Here is a 26,331-nt window from a genome sequence, read left to right as displayed (position 1 = left end):
TGGAAAACTGCTTGGCAGTGAGTGATGGGTGCTGGAGCTCACAGTAAGTGATTGTTAAATTTCCAGGAATTTCGTAAGCCCACTGATTTCACACTGGTAGCTTGAAATTGGACAGAGTTGGAGTATTTACACCATGGGAACTGGCTAACATTATAAATCAGCACCAACCCTAGAGCCAGTTGTTAAAAACTTACCGGCACACCATTGGGCAGTAGACACTAAAGCTCATGTTCGTTCAGTGGAATATTATGCAGTGGTAAGAATGAAAGAAGTGCATGTGCAGCAACCCAAATGAATCTCACAAAACGTTGGAACAAAAGGAGCCCAAACAAGGGTACATACTGTGTGATTCCACTTATACAAGTATAAGTCAAAACAGATCAAATTCATTTCTGGTATCAGAAATCAGGGAGGTGGTTACTTGGCAGGGAGGAGAGCAGCAATGATTGGACTGGATGAAGAGGGGTTGTGGGTGCTAGTACTGACCTTTTCTCCATCTAAATGCTGGTTATATAACTTTATTTTGTAAAAATTTCATCAGTAAAAAGTTTGATTTTAAAAATTAGTCACTTCCATTATTGGACAACCAAATGAAAAAAATTAACTTCAAATTAAATCTCACATCTTACACAAAAATAAATTAAAATGGATAATACATATAAATGAAAAACATGAAACTCTGAAAAGAGAACAGAAGAAAACCTTCACAACCTGGGGTTAAACAAAGAGTCTTTAGACATAACACAAAAACATGACTGAAAAAAAAGATAAATTGTATCATCAAAGTTAAATACTTTCACAGCAAGAAACACTGTTAAAAGAATGAAAAGACAAGCTACAAACTGGGGGAAGGTTAAGTGCAAATCACACACCTGACAAAGAACTTGGATCCAGAATATATATCTTGGTTTTGGTAAATATAGTTATGTACAATGTTACTGTTAGGGAAAGCTGAATATTTTTACTCCTTGTGAATCTGTAATTATTTCAAAACAAAAAAGATCAATTAAAAAAAAAAAAGATACTGGGTTTTACCTACCAGACTGCCTATTTTCCCACATCTTTGGAATTTTAAGTATATTCTAATACAATGCTAATGGGGATATAACTGAGAAATTTTTTCTAGAGGACAATTTGGCTAAATCAATTGAGCTATTAGAATGTGCAAACATTTGACCTAGAAACTCCATTTCTGGATTTTTTCCTAAGAATGTGATCAGAGATACTTACAAAAATCTGTATACAATGATTTCATTTTTTGTAGTTGTTTATAATAGTAAAAAACTTAAAAATTGGAAACAAGTGGGGACTAGTTAGTATGTTTTGTTATATCCAGAATATAGAATACAATGTAGCCATAAGAAATTAAGCCATAGAAGAATATTTATTGACATGGGAAAATGTTAACAATATACTTCTATATGAAATATGCAGGATACAAAACAGTATATACAGTTTAATACCATTTTTATGGAAAGAAAAATAGCCATATATACAAAATCATGCATAGGAAAAAAATAGAAGGATGTACATACCAAATGTTAGTAATGCTTGTCTCTAGAAAGTGGAACTACAGATGACTATACAGTTTTCCCAATAAATTTTACCTGCCTTCCAGGCAGTATCTGTTTAATGCTATTCTTCCTTGGTTGTGATTAGTTTGATATAATTCTCTTCAAACAGGCTCTGTTTCATGATACATATCTCCAAATCATACTGCTATTCCCATTTAAAAAGTAGATGTTACTTGCTCTTATATACTGACATATAGAGAATATTTTTAACTAATACAATATACTATAAAATATGCCACAGCATAGATTTGGTTATAGAATATTATTATTTGAAGAATTTGAAAACCCTCTAATCGAGAGAAATTTTAAAGAGACAAAAAAGATACTATAATTAGTTAGGGGTCCATAATGCAGAGTGTCAAATAACTCAGGTTCCAGAATTGGAGACTTTTAGATCGCTCTTTACCAGCTGACTTTGGCAAAAGAGATTTGAGTTTTTTAGTCTGGAAAATTTCGTTGATAAATGAAAGAAGCAAAAGTTAAGTTTTTTTTTTTAATACGGGAAAATGAGATCATAGACATAAAGGTTTTCTATAAAGACCTAAATAAATGTTAGATAAAACAGCGTGAAAGAAATTCAAATTTGGTGTTGCAGAATAATTAACTCGCACTTACTTTTCTGTAGCACCAAATTCTTACTGTTTTATACGTTCTTTCACAGATTTTGACATGCCAAAATTGTGAAATTATTTTAATGTTAACTAATGGTCCTTAACTTCTTTAATTATTTTACCAGTTAATACATAAAACGTACTTAATTTTTTCATGGACTCTGAGGTAAATGTTTTAAACGAATATAGGTCATTCTCTGATGACTCTTGATAACAAGCAACAATCAAACACACTTACAACAAATATAATTTAGATTTTATTTCTCAGAATCCATCCTAGTATAAAGTTGTTTACTAGATTCTTAAAAATACCAAGTCGGGATTTGGATCTCTTAAAGGTAAAACATCAGAGAATAAGGAAAAAATGCCTTTGTCCATTTTTCTCTGAAGTTTTCTATGCTCCAGCACCATCCCAAGTTGTTTCCTTATTTCTGTTCCCTCTGTTAGGAAAGGAAGATCAGGCAAATCTATGGCCAATTAATAATTTTAAATAATCGTTTGCAATCATATCTGAAAGGGAACAGTTAAGACTTATTGTTATATCTCATAGATATATTTATTGTCTAGATGCCTAGAGGTAAATTGCACAACTTGCAGATGAAAGAAGAAAATTTTATAAAACACTGATGAAAAGGAAGATTTCATAAGAATGGAAAAACAGAGGGAGTTTCTGTTTTTCCAAAAGTTTGTTCCTTCTCTCCACCAAGTCAAGGAGTTGAGAAAGATAGCTGGAGTGTGGATGGGAAACACACCACATTTACATAACTGCACAACATACCCTTGCCCTGCACCAGTGCTGTTCTGCCACCTCTACCCCATTCTATGAATGTCCCATTAAGCACAGCACAGCTTCTAGCATGGTTCTAACTCCTCAATGAAGATCACAAGAAAGGTATTTCCAGGTTGTTAAAAGAAACCAGAAGATTACACCAACACATTACAGGGGTGGGAGGAGAATACTGGCACACCATACGTATTGCTTAACATTACAAGAATTAAACAAAAGAAGCAGAGGCTAGAAAATCACTTTTTGAAATTTCACAATCACCAATTTGAGACAGAAATTGAGGCATAACACTTGTGCTAACAAATGTCAGATGAATTATTACTTCAGCACTTAACTGTAGATGGATACTCCAGGATTTTCACTTAATCCATTACGCCATGATGAACACTATAAAATGAAAGATGACATACTTACATACTAAAATCACAGAAGACACTCTATAAGACCAATCTTCAATAAGCCCCTATTCCAATAAGCCATAAAGAGCAGTAAAAGGCAATATTCATTTAACAAAATGAGAATCCTGGTGACAAGAAATCAGGTATTTCTTTTACCCTAGAGACACTTCTTCCCCACCTAACAAAGGCACTTGACATGTACTGAAATGGACAGTTAATTCAGGTACTGCCCTGGGCAACTGTTACCGTCCTAAAATTAGATGAAGTAGTGATTAAGTTCAAATTAATTCTTCTGAATCAGCCTGAAACACACATGAATATATCACAAGTTCTCTATTTTTGGCAGATGATATAACCAAAGAAGAAAAGATAATGTTGGTGTCCACAGTGAATCAGCTGACTTGAACAGTGCAGGATCCTCTCTCTGCACAATATACTCCTTGATGACTGTGGAATTTGTATATAATTATAGGCAAATTAACCTTTCATATAGTTTCAGGTATTAATGTTCACTCCTCTTCTTGTCTTTTCTTACTTTTTTGTTCTTTCCCAAAGCCTTAGATGATTCCTCCTGAAAAAGACATAAATCAGTGTAGAATCTCCCTACATTTATATGAAGGCTTAGAAATTTTAAATCTAGTCATATAGAATATGTATAATAGTCAAAGTATAATTGCTTACATATGCATCATCTTTCTGTTTTACAGCCTATTTTAACACTTTTAAAACAATCCAGGATAATCAAGGAAAACATTTATTTAAAGGATTGTTTGACTAATTTCAGTATTATTTAATCTTTTGTCCACTTTCCAAAGTAAGGCAGCAAAGTTTAAATAAAATAGATACGAACACATTTGAAATATGAAACAAAAAAAACTCAGAGTCTAAAGGAAGAAGGCATCATGCAAGGGGGAAGGGAATATGCTTTGACACTAACAGAGAATGTTAGAATTTTATAGATGTTTAAAGAACACCGAGTTCACTGTGGCATTAGCTACAGCATCTATAGGCCTCAATTTTAGGGAGTGGAGACTAACTGGTATAAATTGGTTTTATAAAACTATGAATCTATGAAATAAAGGTTTGAAGAAATGAAGTAATTGCCCAAGGTCCCACAACTAGTCAATCACACTGTACTGACTAAAACCTGAAAGTCTCCAGTTTCCTAGTCTAGAGGTTTTTCTAATGCACCTCACTCATTCTGTTTCATTCATAGTTTTCTTCTTCTTCTTTTTTTAAATTTCACAGGCAGTGGTAAGAAGCTCTAGATGTTTCTATCAGTAGCCACTTACCGGTGAATTTGTGTAGTTCTTCTCCACCAGTATGTTTCTGGCACAGTTGTTGATGTGTTTAAAGCGATCAGGTCCTAGCAGAATCCCTCCATACCAGCGTGATACCACCACCATGACATTTCTCACATTCAAAATCTGTGATGTTCAGAAGCATATTTATATACATATATAGACCGGTGCAAATGTGAGTTTTAAAGGAAAATGAAAAACCCATATATAGAATTGCACATAAAATTTCCCCATGTCTTTAATGGCAGAACCATGAATGAGCAGAGTGAGATTAGTAACAATTCGGGGGACAGAATGTTTAGAAAACAAACACTGTGCTCTACAGTGTCCTGTAATTCCAAATTCGGGGCCACTGGGCAGAGTGAAGGGGAGATCATGCAGGTGGGATTCCAGTTCTTGGTGACTTCAACCAGAATAGCTTAGCTTAGGCAGCTTTTTACCCACTGGCCAAGAGCAACACAAAACCTGCCTCTGAACAAACCACTAGAGAGAACTGGGGCTGCGTGAGTGATCACTGGAGCCTACCAGTGAGGTCTTCCTCAGTTTGACACTTGTCAAATGCTGCCCTTAATGTGAAGCCCACCAGTCTACAGGCCTGACCCACACAGGGTTCCTATCAAGGGAATGGCCTGGTTAGAAAACAAACCTCCACATACAATAGCAGAAGAAACTGTAGCAACTACCTTAGGGGAAAAAACAATCCATTCTTAAAATTAATGAACAATCAATGATCACCAGACAGATGAAGAAAATCCAGCAGCATGAAAGAGAAAGGACAAGATAAACAAACTAAAATGGAGCAAGAAAAATTCAAGGGAAAAAACATCTAAAAAAAGGAACTAATTAGTATACTCAGAGAAACTCTAGAAGATACAGCATCCGTAAGAGCTGAATAGCACACTATGACAAGGGGAAAATAGAGAACAAGAAAGAACTCTTGAAAATTAAATACATGGTTGCTAAAAAATTTTTAATGCAATAGAAATTTTGGAAGACAGTCAAGAAAACGTCTCAGAACGTAAGGCAATGGGATGGACAACTTAATTAAAAAAAAGAAACGTTCTGGATCTATCCAGACGTCCAGTATCTGACTAACAGGAGTTTTGCAAAGGCAGAAACAGAGAAAATAGAGGGGAGGAAACTGTCATGAAACAAAAAGGGTAAGTATTTCCAGAGCTGAAGATAATCTTCTGTCTATGACTGAAAGAGCCTGAAAGCACAGCACTTGCTATTAACCCTTTGCTTTCTGCCCCATATCCAGTGGTTAAAAATACCTCTCAATGTTTAAAAATTAACTACTAATAAAACCAAATACATCTCATATTATATAGTCTATAGTCTATAGATTTATTTATTCCTAAATGGAGCTCTGATTTGTTGAGAAATTTTATGGCTCGCAAAACAGGATTAACAGGGTTTAACTCAGACTTACCTCCATGAGATGGAGAAGACGCCCACCAGCTGCTGTTTCCCCGTCATCCTCACAGTCCTGTAAGAAGGTCTGCTTATCCTCACAGTATATTCTAGAAATACATATAACAGTGTTATACTTTGAAACCTTGAAATATTGTAATGAAAGTTACTCCTTCATACTTGGTGCCATCAATTTACTCCCAAAACCAGCATATTTGTTTTTAAAAATCCTTCTTGAACTATATGTTAGCTACCTTTTCACTGATGATTTACTATCCAGTATGCTTCACTTTTTATATTTGGGAAAGCTAGGAATGAAGGGTGCCTCCTTTAAACCAGAAGTGCTACAATTATGGGAAGGTGAGTTTACATATCTGACACTTCTTCCATTTAATCTTGAAGCCAAGATTATAGAGAGTAGTCACTGGAAAACATTTACTGAGACCATACTGTATGTAAGCATTCTACATTCTAGGCACTATAAAATGATATAAAAAGATAAGTGGTGTACTCCCACCATCAGAGAGCCCAAGCACTAGTGAAAGAAATGCAAAAAGTATATAAAAAAGATGGAGGTGATAAAACCAATGTAAATTAACCCTTTATGCTTTCCTAACATCTTATTCTAGCCACCAAGCATTTATCTATCTTCCTCATTCTAAGAATTGTAAGATTTATTTTTCTCTATAATTTCCCCCTGGATAGTTATTAGTATCAGAGGAAAATCATGGTATTTTTACCCATTTAAATTATCTAGAAAGTTAGCATTTGGAATAATAATAATGTAGAGCTACGCTGTAGTAGAAGAAGCTTGGCAAATAAGTATAGATATAAAAAGAAAACAGTGCCAGTTAAGTATGCCGTCTGATGGATTTCTTAGGCCCCTGCCAGTGGAACCATCCAGGACTAGGCAAAGGTAGCAAAGACATCTTCCTGACTATGGCTACAAAAAGCCAGATACTACCTTATGCATACACTTAAGTCGATTAGATTTATTTTATTATAGCAGTCACATCCATTCATTCATCTTTCCATCCACCAATCCAGCTATCCATTCACTCATTCAGTAAATATTTACTGCTCACCTACTATGACCACACTCTAGAGTTGGCCTCATTTGAAGACAAGAAAGTTAGTACTATTAAACTAAATTTTATATGGCAAATTTAAGGCAAAAAGGAGTCAGGGGTTGGTTTATATTAGGCTTGTAATTATAATCTAACACACTAAGATTTTATGGAAGAAATGAAAAAAGTTGACTATATAAATCAGTACTGTTAGCCTTAAAAAAAAAAAAAAGTACCATGGATATTTTCACTAACCCTTTCCTCACATGCCAGGAAGATAATGATGCAGCAGCCGATAGCTGTGTGTACCAGTAGCCTGAAGAATGCCCCATAACTCCAAAGCAGGAACAGCCCAAGAACAAGGAAGTAACCTTAAAAGGGCCCTAAGCATTCAAAATATACAACACTCCATGTACAAAGTCCATGCACCAAATAATAGTTACTAATTTAACTCCCTGTGGAGTCCTTCAAGCCTCTACTTTGTGCCTTTCTAGTCTTATCTGACCCACAATTCTGACAAGCTAAGCTCCTTCATTCCCAAGTATCAGTTTTACCAGGGGGTGAGTTGGAGGGGCTGCTACCTACAGTCATGCTGACATCTGTGAGAAGTGACAGCTGATCATGCATTAATATGCAAATATACTCAAGAACTTAAAAACCAACACTCTGGGGCCTGTAATAGAGTATCTGGCACAGTATTTAACTTTCTGATAACTTAAGATCAACATCATGTACAGTGACTACTGAAAATGCAGCCACACAGCCATGAAGGAATAAAAAGAGATAAATGAAATGAGATTCTCAAATTCAGCTCTACCACTTAACAACTTTTGTGATTGAAAAAGTTAACTTCTTTACAGTCGCAGAGTTGCTAAAATAATTAGAATTAACTTTCAGGTACTTAGCACAGAGTAGGCACACAAGAAATATGTAGGATGAATGAATGGTACCTATTAATACTTTTACAGCACATTCTAACCACTGAGAGCAAACACGGTCTAATCTCTCATACATATAGTTTTTTAATTGAAGTATAGTCAGTTATAATGTGTCAATTTCTGGTGTACAGCATAATGTTTCAGTCATATACATACATATATTCATTTTCATATTCTTTTTGAATATTGGTTGCTATAAGATATTGAATATAGTTCCCTGTGCTATACAGAAGAAAATTTTTTTTATTACTTGTAGTAGTTAATATGTGCAAATCTCAAATTTTTATGTTGATTATCCTAACTCATTAAGAAAACATCAAAATTCTGTCTACTGATACTCTAGTAAGTAGGGAAATACATAACAAATAGTTTTTTGTAAGTTTTGGCACTTAAAGGGATGTGACTTAGTAATATTAAAAACTCACCTATCCAAAATGATGAATTTTTTTTACAGATTTTTGAGTTTTAGATAGCCTAGATTTTATAAACAGTCTAAATCACATTTTAAATTTGCACCAAATTCCTATGTCTATATTCTGACTTATTTTAGTCCTAAACGCTATACTTTTAAGTCTGTACTAATTTGCATATTTTTAAAAATATACCTTCATCTCTTTACTAACAAATCAGCAGAGATTTGTGTAAAAACTTTGTATTCAAAACTAAAAGATACGTAGTGAAAGAAGCCACTCTAAATTCACTGCTAATGGGAACATAAACTGGTTTAAAAGAAAAACTTTAGAAAGTTTGTATGTATCAGGCAGTATGTAGAAAGGCAGTATATATCAGGAGTTTCAAAAAGGTTCACACTTTTTGATAATTCTACTAGGAATCTGTTCTTTTTTCCTTTTAAATTATACTTACATTTCATTTCAAAAAAGAATCCTACCCTGAGGAAATAGTTCAAAAGGCATACAAAGATGTTCACAGGACTATTTTTTATAATAGTGGGGAAAAAAAAACTAAAACAAAAAGGAAATGGTTAAATTGTGGTCTGGAGCCTCAAATATTATACCACCATTAAAATAATGTTTATAAAGCGATTATAACAACATGGAAAAATGCTTCTGTTACATTTAGAAAAAAACTGGATACTAGAGTAAAGCATTGAAAACTGCACAGGAAAGAAAATATTTCACAGTATCTGTTAATTTAATGGCAGAAAAGAGTTGCATTTTCCTATGATTCTTTTTTTCCTACAGTTTCCAAATATTCTACAGATACTACTTTTATAATGTAAGAAAAAACACATAATGGCTGTTGTTTTTTAAATCATGCATCAGTTTCCCCCATTTGTTACAAATCGCACATTCCTAGAATTGTGATGGTCACTTACCGGTACGCATAGATGTTGTGGGTGGCACTAGCTATTTTCTTATTCTCATACAATTTGGCAAGAACCATTTTCACCTTAAAAATAGCAGTAATACAAACAAATGTATAATTTTTATTTGTTCCATAAATAAATGCTTAAAAAAACTTAAAGCATACTGACAGATATACTGTTGTATTGAAATAGTTAAAGAATCTGAAAAAGCCATTTCCAAAGTTTTCTCCTCATCTGAGGGGCAGACACTGGAACGCTCAATTGGTATAAAAATGATAGACCTGGTATTTTTAAGCACCAGTTGTCAACAAATATTTAAGCACTAACCTTGTCCAAGGTATTTGTATATAGAATTTTTTCCCCATGTAGAAAAATTTAAACGAAAACATGAGAATTTCTAGAAATGAGCTCTGCAAATTTACCAAACAGATGTATCCAATGTGACAGGTGTATAGTAATGATATGTTCCAAATGTGATAAAACCAAAACTCTCTATATGAGGAGGTAACATGAGCCAGGTTTTGAAAGTTAAGTGACAATTCTTCTGCATCAAAAGGGAAAAGGGGAGAGGGGACAAGCAGAAGCCATTCCATTCAGAGAAGACAGCATGTACAAATCTACCAGATTTAGTAAATAAAAACAAAGGATGCTTAAATTGGAACTTCAGATAAACCACAAATAATTTCTTATTATAAGTATATCCCATGCAATAATGTTTATCTGAAATTTCAATTTAGCTAGGTATCCTATATTTTATCTGGCAACTTTAGCAGGACATAAAAGAGAAGGGTTCAGAAAGTGACCAACAGTTTTCTGTAGCTAAACTTAGAGTATGAATGAGATGATAGAAGATGTATCAGAATGATAAAGCAGGGTCATATCACAAAGGGCCTTGTATAATGAGTTGAAATTTTTTACTTGTATCCAATAGAAATCAGCAAAGATGACTAGGTGTGTGGGGAGGAATGACATGTGGTCAGATCTTTCAGGAAGGTAACTAGCAAGGAGTATAGAAGAAATACTGGAGGTAAGGAAGACTGAGCTGGAGTCAGGGAGACCAACTTGGATCAAAAATTGTGCAATCTTGTTTCTCAGACTCTCAGATTCCTGAACAGTAAAATAAAGTAGTCATTGACCTCTAAGATTTATCCCAGCTCTCACAAATTATGATAAAGTCTAAGTGACTATAATCAGAATTATAGTCAAAGCAGAAAAATGATCCAGGATGAAAAGATTCACAACAATGTCTAAGGAGGACCTTAGCAACAAGAATATGAGCAATGGCCAAGGACAAAATAGGGTTCCTGAAAGAAAAGCCCCCAGAAGCCTACACCAAAAGCTGTTATCCTGACTGCAGTCAATGCAGAAAAGAATTTCCTCTTCCAATGACCAAAAGAGAGTGAAAAGCCTTGTGCAAAGAACTATATCCCTGTAGGTCAGGGCTTCAGAAGAACTTAGACAGTAGAGTAGCTGCAGAGACCAAAGGGAAGAGACTTAATGCTTAAAATCTATGTTAAGCTAATGAGACTTTTTGATTAATTTAACTTTATAGGCATACTGAAATTGTCTCTTACATTAATAAAGTTTAGGCTAGATTACAGCAGCAAGGAAGGAGAAAATGATTCTGCTGAAAAGAGAGTGAGAAAGACAAAGACCTAGGAATACCATTTTTGACTGAAAGGTCTACCATTCTGATATCCTTGGGTGGAAATCAGGTGACCTAAGATCAAGAAGCAGATAGGAAAAGGAATTCAGATTGGGAAGAATTGGGTTCAACCAATCTGTCCACTGTCCCCTTACTTGGGCAACACTGGAACAGACTCAGTTTGACCCACGTGATAGGACAAATAATTTTTTAACAAGCTATTAAGCACCATAATTTTCTACACTACCACAATGGGTTTTTCTTCTTTGAAAATCAAAGTCTAGATACAATTTTGAAAGCAGTGATAAACAGAAACAATGTTCTGTGATCCCTAGTAATTTGGGGGTAGAAAATGAGCAAATACTTTTTTTCTTACATGAAAATTAAACAACAGTAAAACCAAGGATAATATTGCAAAACCATTTACTTTAATTACTTTGGAAAAACAACATCTGAGTGAGCCAGACACAGTAACTTTACCTGTTTGGGACAAACTACTGGAGCCAAGTGTGCCTGAAAAGTACTTCTTCGGTCTGTAATAGGAATGCCATGATCAATCGGAGGTAACTCTTCTATTTCTATAAATTTAAAGAATTATATTACTTTTATTTTTTAAATTTTTACATTCAAATACTGAAAAATTGGCAATGGTATGGGGAGGGAAGTGGGGAAAGAGATGTAAATTATATGGTGAATCAACTCAAATAACCAGCAATAGTTGTCCTTTAAAATTAAATTATAATTTTAGTAAAAAGTTTCCCACTATATTGTACATTAAGATAAAACTACTTGACTTATAAATGATTTTCACTTGCCAAGGTCACCCAGTGGAAATGGTGGATTGGGACTCAAATCCTGGATTGTTTCAGTAGTGTAAGTTGGTGTAATACCTAATTTTTATGAGTATAAAGGGGCCCTAAGACCAAAAAGATTGACAGCTGCTAATACACCATAACATACTTATCTACTCTACAGTTGATGGACCTCTGGGTTAGAAAACCTATGACTTTATTTTGTATAGCTGTAATATAATGTCTTCAGCTAATAAAACTGTTCCTACTTCATAGAACTGAATATGTCAACAGTATAACAAGTTGGTATTCCATCAAGTAATGTGATTTCCAGTTATTCTGCCTTTTAAACAAGCTTAAGAATCATAAGTTTTATTCTTAACTTAGTTGAGAAACTTATCAACCATCCTAGCTACTGCACCTGCCTCATTTAGGACGAAAAATTATTCAGAAGAGAAGAATTTAACTTTTTTCCTATTTCTGTTCACTGATCTGCTGAATCTTACTTACCAAGTCAGTTTGCCTTCTAATTGATGAAACACTTCAACTATATTTGTAAAAATGTTTCTGAAGACTTTAAATAACTTGCAAAAAATCACTGCACTTGTTTGTGGCAGGACTAAGACAAGAAACCAGGTTTATGCAGGATGTTTTACCTTCCCCGAGTAGGGTTCTCCTCTTGAACCACTGTGAGCACTGTACTAATACAGCACTAAAGTTAATACGAACTGGATGCTATTTCTTATGACTGATTTTTCACTTTTTCTTTTAATAGTGGATCCTATTTCCCAAAAGAGATCTTATGCCAAATCCATAATACATGAATGAATAAAATGGAAGCTACTTAGACTGAAACAGGGGCAGCTATCCTGTGTCTTTTCCTTCATTTCCTCTTTGTCCCTTTCTACTAGTCCTGAGACACTATACAAGAACTTTAAATTTTCGTGATACTGTTTAAAAGCTGCTATATAATGGCATAGGAGACTCCTTACTCCAAAAGTTCCCCCTCGTCTATCATGTTTTTTAAAGACTTGAGGAAACTAATAGTATCATTCAAAATTTTTAAATACTAAAATGGAACATATTTTCTGATAGAAACATAGAACTGATTTATCACGTCAGCCTATTCATAAGTTGAATATTAAGTAATGATGAAACAGATCTGCTTAAGCAAAAACTAAACTCTTAAAGTCATTTTACTAGCTTTAATTCAGTGACTGCACCTTTAATTATTATACTTATAATCTGTGAGTATAGACTAAAATTTAACTCTGAGACATCAGGGACAGCTAAGGATTCCAAAATAGAAATATAAAAACAGGATGTGAATTGGAAATATTAACACAGCTTTTCTTAGTTTTAATTTCTCCTGCCACTAATTCAAAATTCTAGATTAGTAGCAAAAAAAAAAAAAAAAAAAAAAAGCAAACTTCTGTTTTTCCCTCACCATTCTGATAGGTCTTGCAAATACAAAAATGGCCAAGAGACAGGGGAAAAAAACCCAGTTCTCTACAAATAAATATTTCCTCACATGTGAGAGTTTACTAAATTACTATACCATTCAGAACACTTTATAATGCTAACATCCCACTTTCCTCAAAAGAAACTTATAACATACCTGTCTGACTTTCACTGATACCAAAATCCAATGCTTTGACTGGATTTTCTGGTTGACATGCTAAAATGAGATCATCTTCACATTCAACATCTTCCTCTTCAGTTTTCTTCTTTACATCTGGGCCTAAGTGGATATGAGACATGATGAATGATCATAAGACAGTAAGAAATTACACTTAAGAAATCACTAGTCTTGGTCTCTAAATACCATTCTTAGTAAGAGGGACCAGAGCTCCCATGAGAAGGGGTTGACTCCAGGGTTGAGACAAGGAAAATACAAGATAAGCCTGGAATATCCTGTGATTCCAGAGAGTAAAGACATACTCAAAAAAATTTGGGACCTTCTAAAAAGAACACAGGAACCTATCTGAGAGCTTCTAAAGGCCAAACCTGGAACAATTTGAGCAACAAAATAATGATAGTATGGAATTTTAACCCACGAAATAATATACATGAGCCTCAAAGTATCTCCCCCAAGATACTTAACAACTACAAAGGGAAAGACAGCAACTGATAGTTACCTTTATATGTCAACTTGCCTAGGCTGTGGTACACAGATTTTGGTCAAACGCTATTCTAGATGTTTCTGTGAAGGTATTTCTTAGATGGCATTCACATTCAAATTCACTGACTTTGGGTAAAGCAGATCACCCTCCATAATGTGAGTGAACCTCATCCAGTTAAGATCTTAAAAGAAAAAGGACTGACTTCCACGGAGACAGAAGGAATTCTGCCAGCACGAAGCCTTCAGCCTTGAGCTGCAGCATCGATTCTTCCCTAGGTCTCAACCTGCCAGCCCACCCTGCAGACTCTGGACTTGCTAGCCTACACAATCTCGTGAGCCAGTTCCTTCAAATCAGTTAATCAGTATCTCTCTCACCCTCTTTTTCCTCTCTCTCTCCCTCCTCCCCCCAACCTCTCCCCCTTCTCTCTCTTTTTCCCTCCTCCTCTTTACAAATAAGTAAATACATACATCCATACATCCATACACACACACACACATAATATATACACCTAGTACTGGTTCTGTTTCTCTACAGAACCTGAACTAATACAGTAACTTTACAGTGGAGACATCTGGCAGATAACACCTTAACCAAGGAATCAAGGTAAATATCAACAATAATAAAACATAATGACACCATGAACTCCTTGATATGATACACTGTAAAGAAGACAGTATCATTTTTGTGGTATTCTCACCAAAATGCCTACTTTTACTCCAATCATGAGAAAATAATGAGCAAACACAAACTGAGGATATTCTACAAAATGGTCAGTACTCATCAAAAGTGTCAGATCATGAAAGTCAAGGAAAGACTGGGGAACTATTTACAGACTAGAAGGAAGTAAGGAGAAATAACTGAATGCATCATAGATTTCTGGACAGGACCCTAAACAGCAGAATGAAAAGTAGTGGAAAAATTAGTGAAATTCAAATAAGCTCTTTAGCTTAGTTGATATTATATCAATGTTAGCTTTCTGTTCTTGATCATTATACTTTATATAAGATGGTACTAGGGGAAGCAGGGCAAGGGATATGAGACTATTTTCCAACTTTTCTGTAAGTCCAAAATTAGTTCAGAATTTTTTTAAAGTTTAAATAGTTGTATATAATTATTTTAAAATTTAATATTTCTATAGTAGAAAAAATGAAATAATAAATAATAAATTTGTACTGAAGAGTAATAGTAAAATAAAAATAAATTGCTTGTCAAGTGAGTACCCTGGAGAAGAAAATTCTCATGAGATACCAAACACTATCTTATACCTTATTTGTACTTCAGAATTATTAATTCTTCCATTTTAATATGAAGTCTACAAAAACAATTTTTGATTTTAAAAATCCCAAACAGAATTTTTTTAATTTATAAATTATACAACCTAAATCAAATAACTCTCAAATCTCAAGAGTGGCTAAACTAAATTATGGATATAGCTGGGAGAAGGAAAATATCATTTTTAAGATCATTATAATTTTTAAAATTTTCTAATAATTGAGTGATCCCAAACTTTTTGGAGTCCTAAATTTTTACCGGTATCAATTCCATTTTTGCAATTATCCCACACTCTAGAATGGTGGATTGGCAAAAATCAATTTTGTTTTGAAACCACTCTTCTCAGATGCCCTGAAATGCTGCAAAATCAGAACATGGAACATTAAAAGTTAAGGAAAATACTTCAAAACAGATTGTCCCATGACCAGAATATCTTCGTATCATTTATCTCTTTAACTTTAGCGGAAGCAGTAAAAACACTTGCTTCTATAGAAAAATAGTAAAATGCTCTGGAAAAATATATATTACTATCAACTTTAAATGTATACTTATTTTGATGAGGGCGTCTTCAATAACTGGTCCCTGTAAATAACCCGTCTAAAAATTAGTAAATAGACTACATAACAATAAAACTTTATTTGAAAATAAAATCAGGCTTAGAAGAGTTATTTTCCTGTCAAAAGCCTTTGTGGTAAGTGGAACAAAGTAAACAGAGAACATTAGAAATTTCCATGTTGTTATATACTTAATGATTAAATAAAAGATTAATAGTAATAAAGCACAGTATCATTTTCAAATGTCCTGAAATCAGATAGTGGTGATGGCTGCACAAGTTTGGAATATACTAAAAACCACTGAATTATACATTTTAATAGGTGAATAATTAAAAGGGTGAATAATTATGACATGTGAATTACATCTCAATTAAAAAAATCAATTTTCAACGTCAATTTTTATATCCCAAATATTGGTCAGTGTGTTTTCCAAAGTTCTCTTTATATAAACACTACACTCATTTGAAGCTAATGTCTAACTTATATAGTCTAATAATTCATGAAGAATGTTACATGGTTCATATTACCTTAACCGTAGTCAAAGAAAGCAAAGATTTTTGACCTAAGTTCTTTATCCATTAAATTCTATTTCTATGAGTTTACAGTAATATGCAACCAAAGAGGCTAAACCTTATCGAAAGAAATTATCATAATTACATAAGTAAAAAACTTTCAGGAGAAACATATTTTATCATATATAAACTATAAAACAGCATAGATTTTTCATTAAAAGTTTCAATTAGAATATCTACATAAAAATTTAATTACTGTAAATCAAAAGAGCACTGATAACATTTTTGAATCCTACCTGGTTCTGTCATCTGAGATTTTTGTATTAGAACATCTCTTATTTTCTCCACCCACAGATAAAGAATACTTTCACCAATATTCTGTCTAAACAAAATTCAGATGGAAAAATTATTATTAAAAACATTTCCTTCTCATATTTAAGAAAATATAGACATATTTAGAATCTAAGAAATCATATGCAATCTAGCCACCACTTTTAAAAAGAAATTTATAAAAACATGAGATTACTAATATTTATAGATGAGTATTTAATATATCAACATTAAAAAATTCCAACTGGCTCCCAAATTAACACTGCTTACTTACAATAAGCAGAAGAGTTGTAACCAAAGAGGAGAAAGGAAATTTCTGAACTTGAACTGGATAAATTAAGATCGATATAAATGTGATTTAGTTTCTATCAGTGAATATAATTTCAGTATTGATGTCCAATCATTGCTTGCTTTTCTGAACTTTTTGAACAATTTCAAACCACTTATTTGGTATACTAATTTCAACAAAGAAGAATACAAATCATCTGATAAAATCCCTCAGAAAGCCAATTTACAAGACTTAAAAGATAATCAGTGCAAAACTTTACATTCATATTTTGTTTTCAACAAAGTATTCTGTTGCTCAAATTGATTCATTCTGGTTCCAAATAACTGTTTGGCTGCCTCAGATGATTAAATCCATCTCAAAGGCACACTGAGAAAAAGAACATGTCAGAGTTATGTTAAATGATGGCAACAGCAATAAAATAAAGGCCCAAGTATCTACTCTTTAGGGAATGACAGTAATTTTAGATAAGTTTTAATATGTATGTTTTAAAGAAATCACCACACTACTTCATAATACCTTACCTCCTTCCTCTAAAAGTTGACCTTAAAACCATTATCTCTCTTTATCACCACTCATCAGCACCCACCAAAGGAAACTTTAAAAACAAGCATACAGGAAAAAACAACACTGTTTTCAAACAATTCTGTACCCTCAAATCCTCCCCATCTCACCCAAAATTCCTTAGCACTAAAATGACCCTGTGTTCTTTGGTAATCTGCCTTTTTTGGATAAAGCAAAAGTCAACTGGAAAAGTTTTAAAAAATTGAGAATGTTGTTTGAGTTTCTTTTAAACAATTTCCAATCCCATCCTCTCCTTTCAGTAAAAGATTTAGAGGTATAGACAGAGAAAGGTAAAATGTATTGAATGTACACTAAGACCAAAGTACATGATCTAGATCAACACATTTAATGCTCATTAATTGTCTCAAACAGCAAGTCTTATTTCCCCATTGTACGGATGAGAAAACAGAGCTAGAGAGATCAACTAACCTGTCTAAGACAGTCTTATAAGCAGTAAGAAGTCCAAAGTCAGAATGTGAGCACAGACTTACTCCAAAGCTCAGGTCAACCACTGCATTTTGCTCTCTTATCAAGCAGCTGTGCCCTTAGGCAAGTAAGACACTTGAACTCTGAGTCTGTTTCCTCATCTATAAAACAGATTTACAGTAGTATCTTGTCTTATTTTACAAAAGTAGCTTCTTTTCAAGTGGACCTTTCTTAATTCATTCAATAGATCTTTAAAGCCCTCACCTATACACCAAGCACCATGTGCAGCCCTGGGGGTATGGAAGTGAATGAGAAAACTGGGCCTCATGTCTCAATGTTTGTAATTATCATCCTTACAAATCTACAGTTTTGTATGTAATTGTCTCCATATCCTGATATCATTCATTGACTTCATCACACCACCATCATCAAAAGTAGTAACAGTAATATCTAGTGTTTAATGAACACCTACTTTATAGAAGACATGTATAAAATGCTTTGTTACCTCACTTAATCCTTACAACCACCCTTTGAGAAAGGAAATTCATCCCTCTGTGAATATATATAGTCCCATTCAGATTTGTTGTTGTTAGGGGACTAGGGAAGGTGGGAAGCAGAAAACACCTTGGAAGAATTTCCACAATTAGTAAGTAATTTTTCCAAATAATAAAGAAGAATTAAACCTGAACTCCAAATTTCCTCTCCTCTGGCCCATGGCTTCCCGCAGAATAGCATACAATAGCACTCTGCCCAACATCATTTATCAAATGCTTTCTTCCCTAGCATTTAACAAGACTTACTGAAATCTAGTGTAAGGAAGTTGTAGTGGGTGTGAAAGGTTTCCTGAAGAAAATGAAAATTATCCTTTCTCTTGGACCCAAAAGTTCTATCTAGTGGGTTGTTGTTGCTATTGTTGTTACTGATGTATTTGTATTTTCTCATGTGACAATAGTTTGTTCATATTTTTCTTTACTAAGGTATATTTGATTTTTCATGTCTTTTTAACTATAGACTAGGATTTGGTGGTTTTCAAACTTTTCCTTTGCTGTTATGAAATCTCTCACAGGACTGAGTAAATTAGAACAGACAAAAGCTGGAGTCCTCTCTCTCTCAGTGGTCCTAGAGGAAGTCTGCTGAATCTTAAGAACTGGAGCAAAATATGAAGACTACTTATTATGCAGTGAAGTGCTAAGCTTTTATTTATGAAATTAAATTATGGTAAAGTAGCTGAATATAAAAAGTCCAGAATACAGTTTGTTTCAAATTGAGTAAAAGACCAACCTGGATTAAAAACTGGTATTTTAGTTGAGATATATTGTGATTAAGTATGCTTAAATAACTATTATCCAACCCAGAATAATCAAAACAAAGTCAAGTTACTTGTGACTCTCATTTTAATCATGGCTCTAATTTTTGTATCTTTAATACTCTAATACTTGTATTTGTTGACATAAGGGTAAACTATTTACTGAAGTGTACTAATCAGTTGTATGACCTTAGACAAATCACTTGATCTGAATAATTTCCATTATCTCATTTTCAAAATGACAAAACTGGTTGAGATGACTCCTTTAGCAAGAACAAAAAAGAGAGCTACGATAATACAGTGCTAAAATACATGCCATGGACTATGACAATTAATCTTCACAATGATATTATTCTACTTTCCTCGTTTTACAGATGAGAAAACACACTCAGAGAGGCCACACTGTTTCAAAACCTGACTCCAGAAGCCTGGCCAAGACAGCCTGACTAAACCCCAGACAGGCAGAACTTCCTAACTCTAGGCTCTGACCTCCCTTTTCTTAGAGCATTTTCTTTAGAAAACTTGTCATTGTAAATTCTTCCTTTGCTCCTTCGGGATGTATGGATATCTTTTTAGAAGTTTTGTCAGTTTTAGAACCTGGGAGTGCCTTTCTCATGGACCTGGGAGCAATTCTTTTGAAATGTAATCATCAGGGAAGACAGTGCCCCTATCTCCTAGTCTCTGTGGGAGGGCAGGAGCCTAACTTCTGATGAGCAACAATCTGCAAACAAAGATGGCCTAATCACAGAGAAACACACTTGCAGACTCAGGAAGTAACAACATGCTGTACACTCACTGACCAACCTCCCCCCAACATCCTCCTGTACTTTCCTACAGTTCATCCCAGCCCTTCAAACACCCCTGCCTTTTGTTTCAGGAAATCAAGTTCAGACTGTCTTCTGCCTCTCTCCTCTATTGCAGTAGTCTTGAAGAAAGTCTTCCTTGCCTGTTTAACTTGGTCCGGTGCAATTTTTGCTTTGACAAGCCTCACTCTCCAACTTCCAAATCTAAGACTTCATGATACATCAAAATGTGAAGAGCTGTGGGAAATTAAAATAATCATTTTCTTGGATTTTAAATTAAGTATTGTTGAAATGGACCATTATAAATTCAAATTTAAAAAAAAATTTAATCCCTTTTATTTTCAACACCAATTAGTATAATGTTCAAAGTATTTTTAAATCTGTTATTTACCTTTTGTTTTATTAAAATAATTATTTTCATATATTCAAAATGTCCATACGCAAAATATTTAAACAAAAATAAGGTATGATAAGCAAATTAATCTACATCTACCCAATCACCAAATCCTAGTTTCTATTCTTAGGTACTTCTTTAACGGACCATTCTTCTCCCCTGTGTTCTTGTTGTCTTAATAAAGGTCTCCACTGTCTCCCTCCCAAGTTACTAACTGCTCTTCCTGTGGTGTCCCTCCTTTCACACTCTTCACAGACCACCCTCCACACTGCTAACCAAACCTGATTATATCACCCCTTCCGAAAATGCCCAGAGCCTACAAGATAATTTCCAAACTCCATATCCCAGCTTACAGGTCCTTTCTTCTTACACCTACCTCAGTATATATTCATGGCATGCTAAACTACTTGCTCAGCTCTGAAGATGTCAGGTTGCTTCACATCTACATGATTTGTAATTTCTGGTCCTCCCTAACTCTTGAACAGCTCAAGTGAACTAGTCACAGAGAACAGCAAGTTGTGTCCTATAGGAGGGACTCTCTTAATAAGGGTGGAGGGGTACTTTTGGGGTAGAAAAAGGCAAATGGAAAGCCATTTCAGAGGGCATGAAACTGTGCATAGACAGGAGAAAAATCTAACTGATGAATACCAAGTGTGGAAAGTTTTTCAAGAAAGAGGAACTGTTCAACACCACCCAAAATTACAGAGATCAAGGAAGATAAGAAAAGAAAATGACTATGAGATGTACAATTACAATACCTTTGGTGAGCAATTTACAGTATATCTCATTCTACTTTAAGAGGGGAGATACACTGGTAAATAAGCATAAAAAAAGATTAAAGTTTGTTGGGGGCACAAAAGGTAGAGTGGCCAGTAAGGTTAGGGACAGGTATCAGAAAACATTTCATTGAGAAAACAAGTAATACTTAAATGCTGAGGATGATGGAATCACTAAATATCACAGAATATCTTCTCTGGACTACTGCATCTGCCTGCTAACTGATATCCCACACCTGTTCTTGCTCCCTTCCAATCAGTTCTCCACCCAGAAATAGAAGGGTGTTTTCAAAATGAAAATCTTATCATGGCATCACAGCACTTAAAGCCCCTCTCTGCTTCCCATGAGTCTTAGGAAAAAGACAAAAATCTTCAACATGGCCTACAGGACTCTCCATAACGTCCCTGCCTACCTCACCACGTCATTTTCCTACCATGCTCCCTTCTCTCTCTTCCCCTCTCTTCTCACTTCATACCACCATTAGTTTGTGTCTTCACATGTGCCAAGCTCCTTGACACAGAGCCTTTGCGCACGCTGCAGCCTTTCACTGGAGTCATCTTCACTTAGCTACTCAGCTTTTAAGTCAACCGAGTCATCCCTGACCTTCACTTAGCTACTCAGCTTTTAAGTCAACCAAGTCATCCCTGACCATAATTTAACTTTCAAACTAGTACTGCACATTAATACCTTTCTCTTAACAAAACTTACCACAGCTACAGTTTTACACTCATTTTTGTGATATTATGAGTCATATCTCTTCTGCCAGTAAATTCTAAATGCCATAAAAACAGAGACCATTTCTGGTTTTGCTAACTATGTATGTATAGGATCTAGTACAATGCCTGTCATGTACTATTTGTTGAATGAATGTAAGAGTGAAAAATACAGTATACAACAGACCCTCAGTATTATGGCCTAATACAAGAAAATTACCAGTAAAAGTATATAGTAATTTAATGAATAATTGCTTAGGATTCTGCTGTTACAAATTTCATTCCACATAGCATATCAAAATAAGCGTAGTATCTGAATTTACCCTTATAAGTTAAGTGTTTTTATAGCTATTGGTTCTAAATATTAATGTATTTTTGTATGTAAGTAAAATTCAAATCAAATGTATATATAAAATTATATAACCAATCTTTCAAGTGCATCCTTTTTGTTAATGGAAAGGCAGCTTAACAAAAAGTTTAGAAAAGACCTTAACATATCACAGTTCCAACAAAAGCCCACAATAGAGTCACTAATAGAATTTTTTAAAAAATCATCTATCACTTACATATATATTTCCTCAAGGCTATTTGATAAATCCGCACGTTCTTGTCCTTTAAGCCAAGGAGCACTAAGATTAAATAAAACACAATAAAGAAGATTATTCAAAGATTGTGTTTATATCTTGAAGAGAAAATACTGATTAAATCACAAATTGATCTTTTTTATTTAACTTTTAAAAAAATTATCTGTTTTCATTAAAATGTTGTATTATATAAATCTATACAGTTCCAAAATGCTTTCATTGGCATTAACTCATGTAGTCCTCCCAGAAAACCATGATGAAACTAACACTGACATTATTCAATTAAAATATGGTTTAAGAAACAGGGGAGTTCATAGGATATCATAAATCTGCCCAAGTTTACCTAAGTGGCAGAATAAGTTCCAGAATATAAATTTCCAGAGTCACTATATTTGCCACACTATCAAGAGTTCTCAATTTTTTTCTAACTGGTGCCTTAAAAACAATTCCAACAAATAAGCTGGTTGCCACGTGACTGTACAAAAATTAACTTTTTCTGAAAAGGGCACTAATGTTGACAAGTATTCTATGATCGCATCTTTCATTTTCAATTAAAAAAATGAAAAATTACAGAACCATTATTAATAGCAAATTGTATTGCTCTGGTTTTAAAACACACAAAAAATAATCCCACTGGTAGATAGACATTTTAGTAATTGAGATTTAATGCAATTCCATCTGCACAGGTTTATACATCTTAGTAGGTCAAGCAGGCAAGGTGGATCAGAGGTTACTTGGACTCAGCAGGCATGACTCATTAAGACTAAGCCTGGGCTGCTGAGATGGTACCTGGACAAGAATGGAAAGAACAAGCACCACAGGCACCACGGATGATTCCTGGAAGGCAGCCCAGCTTAGGCAGAGGCATGTCAAGAAACTGGCGAGTTCAGCAGAACCAGGTTAGGAGAAACTCTACAGACCAGGCTTTCTAGATTACTAGGTTACGTAAATGGAAGATTTCCTTCCCCATCTCTAAAGACAATTCTGCAGCTATTTTACCCCTATGAACCCTGTGATCCTCTTTCATACTGAGTGGCATACATTAATGTGTTCTTACATAATTTAACTTTTTTACTTAAGTACTCTATACCAAGTCCAAAGGTGTTTTTAATTTCTATATACATTTTGTTAAGAAAGATATTCTATATAAAAACACTGTACAGTATAGAGAAATAATCTTTTTAAAGCATAATCTTTTTATAAAAATATAAGTGTAGAATTATAGCTTACTTCAGCTGATAAATTGGTGGAGCTGTACCTGGATATTCATTCGGTAGCATCACCTACAAAGCAGTTTAAAAACAAATCTGTTTACACTTCATCGTGGCTCAAAAATAACTACATTTATAAAGACTAGTCACTGGACAGAGTACTAACTTGCCAAACTAGAAAACAAAACCACTGTTTTGTTAAATCTCAGGAGAGAATTCCCTCCTCATATTTATGCTTCTACCTTAATGATGATGCCAGTTTTTTAAGAAAGAGATCATTATATGCAAAGAAAATATAAAAGCAATGAAAATTTAGAAAATAAGGGTGAGGAGGACAAAGACAAAAGGAAAAGAAAAACTGAAATAGAGGCATTACACCCTAACCCCAAATGAATAGAGTAGCACTACACTGTTCCAGATATTCTTAAGAAATTTTTTTTAAAAGCCTACTAAATACTATTAAATACTTTAAATAACTAACAGTAGAGAACCACGTTTCTTTTCAAATCAGTATGACTATAAACAAATACTGACAAAAAACTCAATTTAGCATTTATGTTGAAAGTATCAGCAGTCATAAACAAAATAAGTTTCAAAACAGAAAACCATAGCTGACCTTTTCATTTATTTATCCTAGCCACAAGTGATTCCCAATTAATAAAGAAATGAGTATCAGGGGTGAGGGTATAGCTCAGTGGTAGAGTGCCTGCTTAGCATGCACAAGGTCCTGGCCATTAAAAAAATAAACAAGTAAACCTAATTGCCCCCCCCAATTTTTTTTTTATTTAAAAAGATAAGTAAGAAATAAGTATCTACTCTATAAACCATCTCAATTACTAACCTATTCTTCCTCTTAAATTTTAGCTATCTCCCCAGGTTTAGACCCTCTCCTATTAAATGGACAGGATAATGGAAGTGAAACTCAAGTCTGCCAAGGTACATTAAGAACACTTAAATAAATAAAATATTTGAGATAGGAAAGATTGGGGCTATCAATGAAAGTGTAACTTGAAAGTGATCTGAGATTTAATTACCCATATGTTTAGATCATCAGTGGTTAACAAATGCCATCAACAAAAAAAGACAATTCAGAACAAGTCACACAAGAATAATCATTAGAAAAACACAATAGTAGTCAATCATATAGAGTCAATATTGTAAGCTGAAAATGGCTGTGTAAAAATAAGTAAATAAGTAAAGTTAAAAAAAGAAAAAAGAAAATGGTTGTAGAGAAGGGGAAAAAATACCTGCAAGCAAAGTGTCCACTTTGGGTCATCTATATCGTCGCTAATTCTAATACAAAATATTTTGGCACAGTCATCAATGACACACCATTCCTCGCCATATATAGCTGCCATTGCTTCAATTTCCTCATTCTGAAAGAGGTTGATGGGAGGGAAAAAAGTCAACGAATGCACACCCTAAAAACCTGAGTTTTCCTTACAGCTTTATAAGGTATTTGCAATTACCGTCACTAGCTTGTATGAAGGATCACTGTGTGAACAATGCCACACATTCTTTACAGCCAGTCACCATGTTGTACTCTCTGGATGCCAGACACTCTTGCAATTACTGGCACCAGCCTTGCTACTATATCACTGTGCTTTTGACCACTACTAAGCCAAAATATATATGCACTGTCATACCCCGTAGTGAGCTTCACAAGTAAAAGGACAGACGTGTTTTCTCTGCTCCACCTTCTCTTTTTAACAGGTAACTCCCACCCCCACTCATCAGCCGCGTTGCTACAGATTAGCCCTATATTCCTATTAGATCTCCGTCGTTTTTGTTTTGAATCTGGGCACGAGGCTGGGTGGTTATTTCTGTTCTTTGGTAATCAAACGCTCGAAACATTTTGGAAATTATTAATTTGGTTTCGGGTTTAAAAAATAATACCTGGATCTAAAGGGGAAAATGGGAAGCAAAGTATACATTTAACTTTGTATCATCTCATTGTATCCTCCAGCCCAGTAGGAAAAGCTTTAAGATCGCCCACGTGAGCCACGCGCAGGGGAAAGCTCAACGCCAAGATGAGTAAGATATAGTGGGCCCTCAGGGGACTCCAGGGTCTGTGTTATTATTGCCCGTTTTGCAAAGGCAGAAACGGGGTTCTTAACTCGCCCATCCAAGGTGACCCGGAGGGGACAGGGTGGGGAGCAGAACCCAGGTTTCTGCCTCCGGCCCGGAGCTGCTCAGTCGCGTGCTGATGGTTGACGATGACACTCTCCGAGGCAGGCCTACCCCGCCGACACTCGGGAGCGGCAGGCCGGAGAGCGATCGGCTGAGAGCAAGCGCCGGGAAAATGAAACGCGGCGGAGCGAATGCCCGGCAGCCGGCACCGGGCGATGCAGGCGGGACCGGGGGCGGCCCCGAGCAGAGGCCCCCTCGGAGAAGGAGTCCTGGGGCGGCGAGGCGAGGCCGAGCCGAGCCTGGAGGTCGGCGCCCCGCCGGGGCCTCACCTGCCTCTGGTCGCTCCCTGCGTCCCCCTCAGCCATGTGGCCCCGGGAGCCGCCGGGCGGCCACCGCCTGCCCAGGTCCGGAGCGCGGGGGCGGGGCACTGCGGCAGCGAGCGGAGCGCGGGCTGCGGTGCGGCCCGACCCGGAACCGCAACCCCGCCACGCCGC

The 26,331-nt window shown here is 35.1% G+C and overlaps 1 protein-coding gene across 5 annotated transcripts; it reads right to left on the bottom strand.

Annotated features, from left to right (window-relative positions):
• Positions 1 to 1,365: 1,365 nt before the first annotated feature.
• Positions 1,366 to 26,331, bottom strand: IMPACT (impact RWD domain protein). Of its 5 annotated transcripts, none has more exons than XM_074352178.1 (12): positions 26,167 to 26,331; positions 24,955 to 25,083; positions 23,727 to 23,779; positions 22,479 to 22,541; positions 16,610 to 16,695; positions 13,471 to 13,593; positions 11,542 to 11,594; positions 9,426 to 9,499; positions 6,104 to 6,194; positions 4,663 to 4,797; positions 3,906 to 3,941; positions 1,366 to 3,359 (listed from the first exon to the last, which is right to left on the bottom strand). In XM_074352178.1, the coding sequence occupies exons 1-12, from the start codon at positions 26,200 to 26,202 to the stop codon at positions 3,303 to 3,305; spliced, it is 936 nt and encodes a 311-aa protein (XP_074208279.1). In that variant the 5' UTR covers positions 26,203 to 26,331; the 3' UTR covers positions 1,366 to 3,302. The 5 variants fall into 5 exon arrangements, with proteins under 5 accessions (XP_074208279.1, XP_074208276.1, XP_074208278.1 ...); XM_074352175.1 differs by having other exon boundaries at positions 11,542 to 11,639; positions 26,167 to 26,328; XM_074352177.1 differs by having other exon boundaries at positions 3,853 to 3,941; positions 11,542 to 11,639; positions 26,167 to 26,326.

The sequence above is a fragment of the Camelus bactrianus genome, chromosome 24, assembly GCF_048773025.1.
Source record: "Camelus bactrianus isolate YW-2024 breed Bactrian camel chromosome 24, ASM4877302v1, whole genome shotgun sequence".
Taxonomy (NCBI): domain Eukaryota; kingdom Metazoa; phylum Chordata; class Mammalia; order Artiodactyla; family Camelidae; genus Camelus; species Camelus bactrianus.
The sequence above is the reverse complement of the archived record's forward strand: the minus strand, read 5'-3'. Positions and strand labels throughout refer to the sequence as shown.